General features: G+C 40.8%; 1 protein-coding gene across 4 annotated transcripts in view; it reads right to left on the bottom strand.

The window, feature by feature from the left end:
- Positions 1-4,902: 4,902 nt before the first annotated feature.
- Positions 4,903-15,354, bottom strand: part of LOC112051724 (protein TANC2) — a 326,061-nt gene continuing 315,609 nt past the window's right edge. For all 4 annotated transcript variants that reach the window (XM_052885029.1, XM_052885030.1, XM_052885031.1 and 1 more), the window contains 8 exons: positions 13,799-15,245; positions 13,084-13,331; positions 12,456-12,741; positions 11,478-11,588; positions 10,353-10,510; positions 9,725-9,804; positions 8,648-8,882; positions 4,903-7,845 (listed from right to left, as the gene is read on the bottom strand). In XM_052885029.1, coding sequence (XP_052740989.1) covers positions 7,552-7,845; positions 8,648-8,882; positions 9,725-9,804; positions 10,353-10,510; positions 11,478-11,588; positions 12,456-12,741; positions 13,084-13,331; positions 13,799-15,245 — 2,859 coding nt within the window. In that variant the 3' untranslated portion in view covers positions 4,903-7,551. The remainder of the gene's footprint in view (positions 7,846-8,647; positions 8,883-9,724; positions 9,805-10,352; positions 10,511-11,477; positions 11,589-12,455; positions 12,742-13,083; positions 13,332-13,798; positions 15,246-15,354) is intronic.

Raw genomic sequence — 15,354 nt, 5'->3', positions numbered from 1 at the left:
TTTTAGGGCAGCTAAAAGTTTAGTTTTAGGGGGTTGAAGGTTTTGCAAATGCGTATAATTTTATACTTCATCATCATCATCATCATATCAGCCGATGGACGTCCACTGCAGGACATAGGCCTTTTGTAGGGACTTCCAAACATCACGATACTGAGCCAACTGCATCCAGCGAATCCCTGCGACTCGCTTGATGTCGTCAGTCCACCTGGTGGGGGGTCGGCCAACACTGCGCTTACTAGTGCGGGGTCGCCATTCCAGTACTTTGGGACCCCAACGTCCATCGGCTCTTCGCACTATGTGCCCCGCCCATTGCCACTTCAGCTTCGCAACTCGTTGAGCTATGTCGGTGACTTTGGTTCTTCTGCGGATCTCCTCATTTCTGATTCGATCACGCAGAGATACTCCTAACATAGCTCGTTCCATCGCCCGCTGTGTGACTCTGAGCCTTCTTATGAGGCCCATAGTTAGCGACCAAGTCTCGGAACCATAGGTCATCACTGGCAACACGCACTGTTCGAAGACTTTTGTCTTCAGGCACTGAGGAATTTCGGACGAAAAGATGTCGCGAAGTTTCCTGAATGCAGCCCAGCCGAGTTGGATTCGACGGTTCACCTCTTTCTCGAAATTGGACCTACCTAACTGGATCATATGTCCTAGGTATATGTATTCGTCTACAATTTCGAGTGCAGCGTTCTCAACTATAACTGGGTGGAGCGATACATGAGCATTACACATTATTTTTGTTTTGCCCATGTTCATTTTCAGGCCCACCTGTTGAGAAACGCTGCTGAGGTCATTGAGCATGGTACTAAGGTCATCCAGAGTCTGTGCCATGATGACTACATCATCCGCGAACCGCAGTTGAGTGATGTACTCGCCATTGATGTTGATGCCAAGTCCGCCCCAGTCCAGAAGCTTAAAGACGTCTTCCAATGCGGCGGTAAATAGCTTCGGAGAGATCACATCTCCCTGACGCACTCCTCGCTGCAACTGGATTGGCCTCGTAGTCTGATCCTGAATACGGACTGACATAGTGGCGTTTTCGTACAAGCACTTCAACGCTTGGATATACCTGTAATCAATTCGGCATCTCTGCAATGACCTTAGCACAGCCCAGGTTTCCACCGAATCGAAGGCTTTCTCATAGTCCACAAACGCTAAGCAAAGTGGCTGGTTATACTCGTGAGTCTTCTGTATAACCTGCCGCAGCGTATGGATGTGATCTATGGTACTAAAGCCTTTTCGGAAACCGGCTTGTTCGGGAGGCTGGAAGTCGTCAAACCTATTAGCGAGACGATTCGTAATGACTCTCGAGAACAATTTGTAAACATGGCTTAGCAGCGAGATGGGTCTGTAATTCTTCAGCAAGGTGTTGTCACCTTTTTTGAAGAACAGAACCACCACGCTCCTATGCCACGCCTCAGGCGTCGTGCCCTCGTGAATGACGGAATTGAACAATCGCTGAAGGACTTTAAGTATCGGTTTTCCACCCGCTTTCAGGAGTTCTGCTGTGATTCCGTCCTCACCTGGCGCCTTATTGTTCTTCAGTTGTTTGAGAGCCACACTAATCTCGTATAGGCTGACGTCCGGGATATCTTCGGTATAGTGTCGGGTCAACTTGGCTCTGGGGTCTTTAGCCAAGTTGTCAACAGGCTGCTGAGTAGTCATGTATAGCTGTCCATAGAACTTCTCGACCTCACTTAATAACTCGGGCTTGGAAGAAATCAGATTACCGTGCTCGGTCTTCAAACGCGTCAGCTGCCTCTGTCCAATAGACAGATCTCTGGCGAAAACTTTTGAGCCGCGATTGTTTTCAATCGCATTTTTAATACGCTCGGTATTGAAATTTCGCAAGTCGCTGGTTTGCGACTTAGAGATCTGTCTACTGATTTGTCGGTATTTTGACGCATCTGCTGAAGACTGCAATCTCATTTCTTGCCTCTCTTCCATGAGTTTAAGTGTATGGTCTGAGAACTTTTTGGTTCTTTTCGTACGGTGGGTCTTATAGAACTTAGACCCAACGGAATGGACAGTTTCCACGAACCTGTTGTTCAGATCGTCCACAGTTTCGCAATTTGCTAGGCAATCAAAGCGGTTCTGCAGTTCTAGTTGAAAGGACTCGGGGTTTTGGATATGGGCACGAGTAGGTCGGAGCGTAGACTTCACCAGTCGATACCGTTCCAGCTGAACGTTGATATTCAACGTGCCTCTAACCATTCGGTGATCGCTACCGGTTTTCACCCTACGGATCACAGAAACATCGTTGAATATTTGCCGTTTGGTAGACAAGATGAAGTCAATCTCATTTTTCGTGGAACCATCGGGGCTCATTCAGGTCCATTTCCTGTGTGGTGGCTTCTTGAAGAAGGAGTTCATCATAAAGAGGCCCTCCTTCTCCATGAAGTCAGCTAACATTTGGCCCCTATCGTTCCGTTGCCCATACCCAAATCGTCCCACTTTCAACTCTGAACCGCTACGTTCGCCCAGCTTTGCGTTAAAATCCCCCATCACAACATTGTAATAAGAGTTTGAGGCATGTATGGCTTTAGAAATATCCTCATACAATACCTCTACCTCCTCGTCGGGATGTGTCGAGGTCGGTGCGTAAACCTGTATAACCTTCAACGAATACCGTTTGGTAATTCGGAGGACCAGGAACGCTACCCTGCTCGACACACTCTCGACTTTTACAACATTGTTCACGAGGGACTTGTGAACGATAAATCCGACACCACCTTGGGACTGTTGGTCGCCCTCCCGGTAGTAGAGCATGTTGCCGGATTCAAGGATTATCGAGCCCTCCCCCTCTCTTCGGACTTCAGACAATCCTATGACATCCCAGTGCAACTTGCTCATAACTTCTTCCAGCTCGATGACCTTTTCGTCGGACCTCAAAGTGCGTGCGTTGTATGTTGCCAGGTCTAGTCGTCGGGGTTGGCAGCGGAATCTCTGCCGGAGATTCTTAACACCCCTTGCCCCGCCGTTACCGTAACCGCTGCCAGAGCCAGGAATAGCGGGGCTGCCGGGGACTAGGGGCTGTGTTATATTTGTTCGGTCCATACAAAGTATTGCCCGATACTGACCACGCTGGGCATGCGGGTTGGTCAGCGCAGTGCTAGATTATTCGCGCCGATGTCGCTGCTGCCCGACACCGGCCTGAGGCATTTCTTAATCTAGCCTGTGGGAATGGATATACCGCCATTCGTCGGTCGCCAGAGCCTCGTCGGTCCATCTGCAGGGTGCACCACGAGCAGGTGAGGTTGACAATTGGGGAGACAGACTGGTACTAGCCTCCCCCTTACACCCATTTTATACTTATTTATTAAGAAATTTTGCAATATAAAAATTATTACAAAATGATATTATAACTAACTATAACTAAAAAATAAATCGCGATCGGAGATCGATCTGAATTCATAAATTATAACTAAGATCGGCAACCGATCTATTACATTCTATAAGTAAAACCTACACCTAACATATACCTAAATGACTACCGATCGACGATCGACCAAGTAATGATGATCGCTAGCTCTTAACTTTAGAGCAAACCGCGGTTGACGTTAGTCAATGTAGGCCGATGCTGATCTTGCGCCTCGTGCAGATGGTACCATGTGCGAGGTTTATAGGCCAACTCTTACATGGCAGCTTCTGGGTTATAGCTGGACGTAACATCTCCCCCCGTAGAACAGCGACTATTGCAGGACTTGTCCGAGATGGTCGCTGGTTGATATCCGTGATCGACTTACTAGGATATGGTTGTTGCTGGGTGCTGGGACTTCATGTGGTAATTCAAACTAGTTGCTTTCTTTATCCAATTTTCTCCAGTATACGTCGATCAGTGGCGGTGAGTGTATTGTACCCGAAAGTATGAGGTGGCAGATATGTTCAGATCTGCTAAGTCATCCGGACATCATTGACAATTTTAGAATGGTATTTTGTAGTTCAAGGTCTTCATTGCAGTTTCAGATAATCCTTCTATCTTGATTCGACGAACAGGAAAACTCAAAGTGCTTGAGATATAGGGTTACGGCGTCAACTTGCAGGTTATCTGAAATTTCTGAAGAGTGATAATCTGCTGAACACCATCGGTCTATTCCTGTATTTGTGACCTGTGGTTTGACCGACTCTCAAAGAAATAGAGTTCTGACATTCTGTCTCTATGTACCGAGAATCTTTGCTAGAGAGTGCCATAAAAGGTAAAGATGGAGTTAAGGTTTTATGGTTCAATTTGCATATCGGTATAAAAAAAAATCTAAATTTATTACTTTGTTTTTGACGGCCGCGTGGCGCAGTGGGTAGTGACCCTGCTTTCTGCATCCACGGCCGTGGGTTCGATTCCCACAAATGGAAAATATTTGTGTGATGAGCATGAGCGTTTTCCAGTGTCTGTGTGTATTTATACATTATATAAGTATTTATATGTAGTATATAATTGTATATTAATATTATAATATCAACTATCTTAGCACCCATAATACAAGCTACTCTGTATGCTTACTTTGGGGCTAGATAGTGATGTGTATTGTTTAAGTATATTTATTTATTTTTTTTTCGTTAAAAGATCTATATTTATTCTAAGCATTACATCGATAGATTGGAACTATTAAGTCTTAATTCTTTAAATCAATAGGTTAACTCAATATAGGTTTTAGGTGGTATATGGGGTGTTAGATGCATGAATAAATGTTCAGTATTTTTCAATATCTATAACGCTCTTTCTTCCCTTACAAGATCTATATATTAATGTCACGTATCAAAATCATCTTGTTAGGTATCTCTTGGAGGGTATACTCAATTGAAAAGCTATACCCACTTATTTTTTCAAATATTAAAAAAATGTTATTTAGGAACCACTTTCTAGTTGATAAAAGTTAAATAAAGTGAGAAATAAAACAATCATTAAATATGAAGCAATATGTGTTTATAATTATATATTCTCACAGAACTATTGTACTTACAATATAATATCTTATTATACTACATTTACTATACAGTAACATGATCAAATGGGTGTATATCGAAATTTCAGTCTCAAATTTGTCAAATTTTGTAAATGCTCTTGTTGTATACATGAATCATTATGTTTATTATTTAACAAAATAAATTTATAGGACTATATCGCCGTCTCTATCACAATATTCCCTACAGAAGGAGACGGCTAGTATTCAACTGTGCAGATTATTAGTGACATAGTGTATAATTATGAACTCGAAGATCGTATCAATTAAAAAATTGCAGTCCAAAATATTGCACTGAAAATGACGTCTTCCATTTATTATTAGACACTATTGTCGTGTATATGAAGAGCTAAATATACACTGAATTACGATATAATAATGTTAGAGAAAAATGGAGTTAACTAAACCATTTATATAAATAAATGAAGTAAATAAAGTCGAATTTTCTTTACTAGGCACTGCAACGATATTCTATACTATAGATATTTTACGTGCCTATAAAATCACCGCAAAAACTGAGCCGAATTTGCTACTCCACTGAGCATACAGGCATTCAAACGTTGCAGTTCTGATTCTATATTTAATTTTAAGAACTATTATTAGAAAATAATTTAAATAAAACAAAAGATAGGGCATATGAGTTTAACTCAAAAGAAAAATAAATTTAACAATAACGGCACTGTCGGTATTTCGCATTTAAAGCTGCCATGTGTATTACGTATGTTAAAAGTCAAAATAAAATTAATAAATAATACAGACGAATAGCAGGCATATTGTACAACCATAATTATTTATTATTCAATAACAATTTTTCGGTTTACTGTACAGAATAATTTCCGAATATTATTAAAAAAGTTTCTTGAATTTTTGAAAAATGAAAGCATTTTGTATAGTCTTAATTAATTGTTCTATACATTCAATTAGGTTTTAAATACAAAAAATAATTAAATACAACATGAAACTTTAAGCATCAAAAATAAAAAAAAATGGCAAGCGACAACCTTTTTATTTGATAAATATATATTCGAGATATGTATAAAAAGTACATTATTAATATAAGTTATACATTTTCGTGTATTACATAAAACGATAAACCTATTTACAGAAATGTCATTTGATCACAAGGAATCTGTAAAACTTAAAATAGCTTACTCTATAAATTGACAAAACAATTTAGTTGATAATATTAATAATAATAAAAAATCAAAAACAACCTTTTCTATAATTGCTATGGATAAGAATTTCAATAAAAACGTGCCCGCACTAAAAATAATAGAATAATTATAATTGATCATACATTTACACAAACGATTGTAAAACAATTTCACATAGGCAATTTCGTAAGGCAATTCAACATATAGGTCAAAGATTTTCTACTATTAGATATGTTACGTGTCTACAAAATCCAAAAAGCGATCCGAATTTAGCTACTCTACTGAGCGCTGAGTTGATTATATATTTATGTGTACATAGTTTTTACACTTCCTGAACACCCAACTCGATATTGTAGACAATATTTTAGGTATTATTTTTTTAAATAACTTTCGTAGTTTACAATGCGACTAAATGAAATTAAGATAATTAGCCACTTTTGTCCGCCTCACTTTCGACGCGCTAGTGACATATCTAACAGTAGAAAATCTTTGACTATAGGTCTTTCTACTTTCAGAAGACTTTTTACCTTTGGAAGTAGGTGTAAAGACAAGCGTTTGACAGGCGCGTTGCAAATGCAATGATGTGATGCTTCAGCAGTCACTTTAAGTAATTTAAAAATACGCTTCTGTTTTGTTGACGTTCTTTTACGTTAATGCGGTCTTTCTATTACATTCAAAAGCAAATAGTCTTCGGGGAATAGAAGCACTATACATAAGAAACCATTTCTTTTTAAAAACATTTGATTATATAATTTAATTTAATATTCACAAAATTCAATATTTTTGTAATTTTTTCTGTTTTTAACACCACAACAAAACCTAAATGCAATCACAATAAACTGTAGCCAATATACACTAATAATACATTTGTTTTTCGCCTAATATCCATAGGCCTATTTTATAAAAAAATATTTACACTTAGAAACGGAATATCAATTATCTCCCCATCTCTCATAGTTAAAGCTGACATTGAACCGCCAGTCATTCTATTCAGTCAGTGGCGTGCACATTATAGATGCAAAAAAGCACTGCCTACCCTAAGGACCCAATACAAATCTATATTAGACCAGAAAATACATAGCTGGGCAAGGAGTTTCCAATTTTTACCTATTAATTATAGTGCATACCCTAGTTAAACACCTTATGCACGCCACTGATATCAGTAGGTCATCGATTAAAGGTTAAGATATAACGCATCAAGGAACATAAGAGCCAATACGTATATACCATTATATTTAATTATATTACTTACAAAAGAGATAACATAATTTACAAAACTAGAGGAAAGTTTAATATTTCATTAAGATTGCTATCCAAGGCAAACAAATACGCTATTTATTGATCAAATTCTAAAATTATTTTTTCTTTGTTGTAAATATTTAGATTGTTGTTTAGTTGAGAAGATTTTTAGTACTCAGTGTGATAGTCAGTTAATGTTAAGGCATGTTAAGACTTATGCTATCGTAATTTCTCATCGATCGTGTGTCACCATTTAAACTATGGGTCCCAGTGTTGATCCTTGTAAGAATCTCCTGTTGAAGGGCCTTCAAGGTCCTCATAGCGGACAAATCCGTCGAAGGCGCTAGTAGCAAGGCTCTTCTGCAGTGAGGCAATGCGTCAGAAGGCTTGTTCAGGGCAAGAATAGCGCGGGACATCGCATATGCACATTCGAAAGCGTTTGGTCGTAGGACCGAAGCGCGAGCGGCCAGGTCGAAAGCTTCTGATGGTTCCTGTAAAATAAAAGTATAATTTTTGGTTTTTGTTTTCTTTGTAACATTACAACTATTGATGTGTAGGACGGATATGACGTCAGGTGGCGTGACTTATTTTCGTTAAAAGTGGGGGAGTTAGAGAGGGGTATCGATCGGTTGGCGGGAACGACTTGCGATATAAGGCGCTCGTCGTGCGGTCGCGGGATAGGCGGGGAGAGTGACTTAAGTGGAAAAGGGGAGTGTTACTTTACTGTCAAAGGCGCCCTTAAGCCTACTCACAACGTTCACAAGTGCGTGACTCCACTCAAGGTCATTCTCTGCCATTCTAGGGTCTTATTTTGGTTACAGTTTGATTTGTTAATTAAGTTGTCCTGACAAATATTGTGAATCATAACCTTTGTTCGACATTCGTTTCCTTATTTATTACACTTCTGAGTCTGCTAAAACATGATATTTTTATGGTTGTAATTGATCGTTGTTGTCATCGTCGTTGTCGTCGACCATCATCGTCAACGTCGTCATCGTCATCGCCATCGCTATCCTGATCGTTATCGTCATCGTCATCGTCATCGTCATCGTCATCGTCATCGTCATCGTCATCGTCATCGTCATCGTCATCGTCATCGTCATCGTCATCGTCACCGTCATCGTCATCGTCATCGTCATCGTCATCGTCATCGTCATCGTCATCGTCATCGTCATCGTCATCATCATCATATCAGTCGGTGGACGTCCGTTGAAGGACATAGGCTTTTTTTAGGGACTTCCCTGCAAAATTGAATTAAAATACCAAGTAAACTACTAGTTAACAAGTACTAACATTAAGTTTCCTCTTGCATCGTGACAAGTTCAGCAGCAGATTCGTCTTCAGCTGCACAAACGCCGACACATGTTCGTGAGGTACGGGCTGGGTGGAGGGGGTCGTCAACCCCTCGTCGCTGATGAGGGGGTTGATCTTCTTCAGCGCGTACTGGTAGCGGTGCGCCGCCTCTGACGGACGGTTCTTGCGGTAGAGGAGGTTCCCGTCCTCTAGCAACTTGTTTAGGAGTATTAGCCTGATGAAATAAGTTATTCTGTTAAGATATCATATTTTGTGAGAAAATTTCAACGGCCTCTGTAAAGGAGTGGCAATGGAAACAGAGGGCCTAGTGGCAGTTTGATACTGTTACCGTCACGTAACGTAAACGCGAATTTCTAAGGAATTGAAACAGCGCCATCTACTGGCACTACCGCACAACTGTTTCAATTCCATATAAATTTGCTTTTACGTCAACGTGATCGTAACAGTATGAAAATATTGAAACTCCCACTAGGCACACAGGACACTATGCTAGTAACGAGTTAGCGGTTATTTTTTAATCTTTACAAGTTAGTCCTTGACTACAATCTCACTTGATGGTAAGTGATGATGCAATCTAAGATGGAAGCAGGCTAACATGTTAGGAGTTGGATGAAAATCTACACCCCTTTCGGTTTCTACACGACATCGTACCGGAACGCTAAAATCGCTTGGCGGTACGTCTTTGCTAGTAGGGTGGTAACCGTCCACGGCCGAAACCTCCCACCAGCTAGTCATCATCCCCATTGTGTTTAATAATTATGCCGCCCAAAAATTATAGTTAATATTTATTTAAATAAAAAAATATCGCAATGTACCGCTCAGCAATGACGGCATAGTGCTCAGAGTTATTTTCTGGTATAAGTAACAGCCTTCTAAGCGTTATTCACGTTGGTTCATTTGACAGGTTAATTTTTTCCAAGGGTTTGTAGTCTATTAAGTTCAATTAAAAAAAAATTGGTGACGGTGTGTGTTTAGATTTATTAAAAAAAAATGGCTCATACAAAACGTTTGCTCTCGTATTTTTATTTAGTCAATTAATCTATGCTGAATACTTACATAAATTCTGGTTTGCCTGAAGCCATGACCCATGTGGTGGGGCCTAATTTAGCCCCTTTTCTCAAAAAGCAATTCACCACCTATAACAAAAGAATACAGTAATGTCAGTTATAAAACTTAAACGATAAACAAAATAACAGGATATTTAAGCTAAGTTAAACTAGCTCTAAAACAGATAAATTGATTTATAATTGAAATACTTTTAGATTTTTGGAGTATCGACTGATGATGATGTTTGGTACTGTGTTTTTAATTAATTTTTTTTGATAAGTTTAAACGTAGCGATAGCTCTGTCGACCCGCTCCAGCGAGGCCCCCCGCTCTAACAGAAGCTCCACCAGCTCCGCCGGCCCCCCACACGCCGGTCTACGTCCAGCAGTGGACGGATACAGGCTGATGATGACACCAAGTTCCTAAACCGGCAGTGAAACTTACGGGAACATTCCGCTGTCCGATAGCTCTGTCGAGGGGCCGCAGCCCGCTATGGTCGACCCGCTCCAGCGAGGCCCCCCGCTCTAACAGCAGCTCCACCAGCTCCGTCGGCCCCCCGCACGCCGGGTCTACGTCCAGCAGTGGACGGACACAGGCTGATGATGACACCAAGTTCCGCAACCGGCAGTGAAACTTACGGGAACATTCCGCTGTCCGATAGCTCTGTCGAGGGGCCGCAGCCCGCTGTGGTCGACCCGCTCGAGGGAGGCCCCCCGCTCTAACAGCAGCTCCACCAGTTCCGCCGGCCCCCCGCACGCCAGGCCTAATGGCGTCCTGCCGCTGCCGTCCGCTTGATCTGAAACAGTTATTTCATCATTAGCAGCTTATTTAACTTACGACTACTCATTCTTGTGGGAATACGCGAATAATATAAAGACGATGACTCTTACAAATACCGCGGAATTTTTGATATTAGTAAAAAAAAAAAACAAAATCGGTTCAGTACATAAAGAGATTACTCCTACCACATCACAAATACACAAACGTTAACTCTATATAAGATTAAAGATTTTATATGAAAAAAAAATAGCATTGGTTTTACTCCACAGTCATAGGTCTATCACGTAGCGTCAGTAGCGCTCGTATTCGCATGATAGGCAGTATCATGCATATCAAACGCGGTGATAACTGATAAGCGATGGACTGCTGCGTCGTGCAACTGGAGGTGCAGAGGATCGGAATTAAACCTACGCCCTCTGAATCGAAAGCAGAGATCATATCCATTGGGCTAATAACAACGATGACATGGTCGTAAAAATAATAGGCTACTTGCCTCTTTTGTAATCCATGTTTAAACTGAATTATGAAAGTATTATAAGCTGTATTTTATTTTGTCCCGTCAATAATAACCAGTAAAAAAAATAACATAAATGAAAAAATATCTACGTAAAATTTTTGCCGCCGAAACACAACACATTAGCAAGCGACGTCATTCATATAGATAACAGCGTGATTGGCGTTTGCAGTGATGTGATATATCACGTCACCGCAAGCGCCAATCACAAACCACAATCCGATGCCTTGTAGCGGATGACGTCACAATTTATGATTAGCGTTTGAGGTGACGTGGTAAAAATTACAATTTTATTTTATAAAAATAATACAATTACGAGACTATTTTCACAAATAAAAATGTGATTAGAGTTTCTAGGCATCTAAACTGCCTATACGCAAAAATCTTCGTAGTTTTGTACAGCAGGCGAGTAGCCTATTCACCTACTTATTTTAATTGGTGAAATCAGTATGACTTTGAGTGTGCTTACCAATGACAGCTCCTTTATCTAGCAAGACAACAATCGTTGGTATTCGAGACCGCAGAGCAGCCCAGCCCAGCGGAGTGATGCCGTCTCCATCCGCAGCGTCAGGGTCGGCGCCTACACAGAAAAAAAACATAAGTTTTGAAAAAATACAAGAAGAAACTAAAGCTACCCTAATCTATACTTACATTAACAGACTTGGTCAAGCTTCGCTTTTACTCATTCTCTTCCCCTACCTTATTCCCTGCTACATGGATTTGAAAAATTCCTTCGCTATTGGATAGCTACACTATCTCCGAAGGCTATAGCTATATTTTATCTCCGTTTTCCTACGGGCCTCGCGGGTGAAACCGCGCGGCGTCTGCTAGTAGCTATATAAATCATGGCCACGTGAAACGGTGGCAAGAATACTGGCTGCATTTCCGCGCTGGCCTGCCAGAATGATCCTTTGAGCTATGAGCCAGCCGTTCTGTCACCAGTCGCGGTAGCAGTGTAATAATGGTTAATGTTTTAATTGGATATTTAAAATTACACATGCAACAAATAATATTCTCTCATATACTGGTAATCGAATCAGAAGATCCGCAGAAGAACCAAAGTCACCGACATAGCTCAATGAGTCGCGAAGCGGGAAGTGGCAATGGGCGAGGCATATAGTTCGAAAAACCGATGGCCGTTGGGGTCCCAAGGTGCTAGAATGGCGACTCCGCTCTAGAAAACGCAGTGTTTGTCGACCCCCCCCCCCCCCCCAGGTGGGACGACATCAAGCAGTCAATAGTCGCAGGGATCCGCTGGATGCAGGCGGCTCAGGATCGTGATGTTTGGAAGTCCATACCTTGACTAGTTTATTTATAATTACAGTTTAGAATTTGTTGTAAAAAATTCTTACAAGAAAGAAAAACTTATAGCCTGATTTGAACCAAGAGTCTAGGATCTTAAGCCACAAAGGCTAAGTATTGAACAAATAAAGCAGATATTCCTTACCATGATTTAACAGCATTTCAACAACGTCAGCATGACCCTCTGCCGCGGTCAAAATCAAGGGATTCTTGCCCCCAGAGCCCATCACATCAGCTCCGGAATCCAAAAGCCGTAACACCAAAGCTGTTCTGCCGTTCTTAGCGGCTAAAGCCAGTGGTGACATTTGTCTGGCATTCAGGGAGTAAGGAGTAGCGCCACGGATCAGTAAAGCATCAGCGATGGCTGCGTTCCCGGTAGAGCAAGCAGCTGTGAGGGCAGTTTCCCCTGTCACTGGGCATATTCCGTCAGGCTGTGGAATAAAGTTTACTTTAGTAATGATATCTATTTATTCTGTACTAACCGACGTCCTGCGTTTTCTCCTGCGTAGTTTTCGTTAGAGAAAACAGGGATATAGTTCACAAATAACTAACCAAATTTTTCGACAAACTCAGAATTAGTTTTTTGCTCGAAACAAAAACAATAACAACTCAATATCTCTTAATAAGTGTCGGATTGTTTAATGACAACTTTTGTCTTTGTCATTTGACATAGACTGAGAAAGTGACAATGTTTTAAACTTTCCGTCTTCCGACAGTTACCAGATGGTTCTGAATGTCTGTTAGTCTTTATTAATAAATTGTTCTAAGCTTACTATTAACTCAGCGGTGTCCAAAAGATATTCAACAATATCTAAATGACCGTTTTGAGCTGCGCCGATCAAAGCATGCCTGGAGCCAGGAACCAGTTGTTCTATGTTACACTCGTCTATGTCCAAGGAGTTCCTGTCATCCTTGCCGGTCTGACATCCCAGGAGGTATATGACTGTGTCTCGGTGGCCGTTCTTAGCTGCGTGTACCAATGGCGTTTGTTCTGCTGTGTCCGTGTGACTTAGTGATGCACCTGCAATTAGATTTTTCCTCCTAGTTATTTAGGATCAAGGAAAATAGTCTATATGATTTAGGATCAAGATAGTTTGGGTCTCATTCTCGGGTCTTTTTTTCTTGCAAGAAATTCGGTAGTGTTAAAATCCGTGCCGTAAAAGAATGTTAAGCTGTCGGTCCCTGACAATATCATTAAAATCTGATAATGACTATTACAGGTGCCAACATTATCATCTAGGGTGGTAGTTTGCTACTGTTATGATAATACAACTTGCTTTGCAACGGTTTTGTAGATCTATGAGGATATATCCATTTTCTGTAGTTAAGCCTGCCACAATAGTGGTACATTCAAATGGGCTGTTAAGGATGATGATTCATTTTAGTTTAGCTGTGATTGATATGTGATTGTGTGATGTGACGCTTTATAGCGTCAAAACCAACCAACAGAAAAAAGTAAATAGTTTAAGAAATTGAATTGATATTTACCTGACGCTATCAACATCCTGGCTACATCAGTGTGACCTCTCTGGCATGCCAGCGATAAAGCAGAACATCCTTGAGAATTTGTCATTTCCAGATCTGCACCGAATTCTATCAATAGTCCAACCATAGATATAATTCCTTGATATGCGTACATACACAGCAACGGTGCATTCCCAAGACATTCAGTAATTTGATTAGGAGATCCTCCCGCTAGTAACATAAGTCGAGAAACCTTCACATTTGGTGTATAGATGTTTCTTAAGTTAGCGACTGCCTCACCGACGTTAGCGGAACTCGATGCAACCATCATTGCTTGCAAATCTCTCGGACACAGACCCAATTGTGCGGGTCCCATATTTCTATACATATGAGCTTTGAGAATATGATGACCCAGTTCCATGGATTTTTCTGAATCTAAAGGTGATTGCACTCTGGAAAGCCTGAACGCAATGCCACAATGTCCAGCTCTCAAATCGCATAAAAACTTTGGACTTTCGTTATCGTCGCGACGTATCAACCATTCTCTGAACGAAGGATGGAAGAACATGTAGGTGTTGTCGATTCTTTTCACAAGAAAATCAGTCAGGCTGTCGAATCTGTGACAGAACTCATCCCAGGGCAAAAATGTGTTTACCAATAGCGAATTTACAGAGTAGTAGATCTCTACCAATGTGAGGGGATATAGTGCAGCAAGGCATACGCTTAAAATATGTGTGACTTTCTCAAAAGATTGTACGGTGGGAAACCTCAAATTAAACTGCAATAGGAATATTTGTGCCAACGAAATCGGCACTACTTTGTAGTTGGTCGATTTCACAACTATGTGACTCCGTTCGAGAAGATCTAAAATGAGTTTTAGGAACAGAAACGAGCCTTGGCTCAAATGAAGTACGTATTGTGCGAATTTCATAACAGAATTATGCATGCCCTCAGTTTTGCCCGTAGAACTTTTGATGTTAGTTTCAATAATGGGTGCCGCTTGAACTCTAGCGTTGAAATATTCGAGTAAATCTTTATGAACGTTATCGGAGTCATCTAAGCTTAACCTCGTGTAAGGTAATTGTTTAGTTAGTTCGAGGAATTGCGTCCTAATAGTTGCGACAACTTTAAGCCACGACGGCATCTCTGGGACGTGTCTCGCTAGGAACGATGCAATTGTGTAACCGTGATCCGGTCTATGATATTCAGCTTCACATAGTCCATCAACTAGAATTATACTATTAGATGTGTCTATGCTTCCGTTCCTCCTTAAAATGATGAGTGGCTCTATGATTCCTCTCATGAATGCCAAATCTGGATCTGCTATGCACTCTTTTAAGGAGAGACATGATAATAAATGCGGCTCGCTCAGAAGATATTCTCTGTAGGCCTGAAGTCTTGGAGCTTGACAGAGTTGTGCTGCTAGAGAGTGAACGAATTCTCCAACTAGACATGTGCTGTTATTATCCGCCTGTAAGACAACAAATCAAACACTTCAATACACATAATTATGAAACGTTCAAAAATAATTGAAGATTATGTTGACGAAAAATGATCTGAAATTGGTTTCACTTTTTGGT

This window comes from Bicyclus anynana, chromosome 13, assembly GCF_947172395.1.
Source record: "Bicyclus anynana chromosome 13, ilBicAnyn1.1, whole genome shotgun sequence".
NCBI classification, from domain to species: Eukaryota; Metazoa; Arthropoda; class Insecta; order Lepidoptera; family Nymphalidae; genus Bicyclus; species Bicyclus anynana.
The sequence above is the reverse complement of the archived record's forward strand: the minus strand, read 5'-3'. Positions and strand labels throughout refer to the sequence as shown.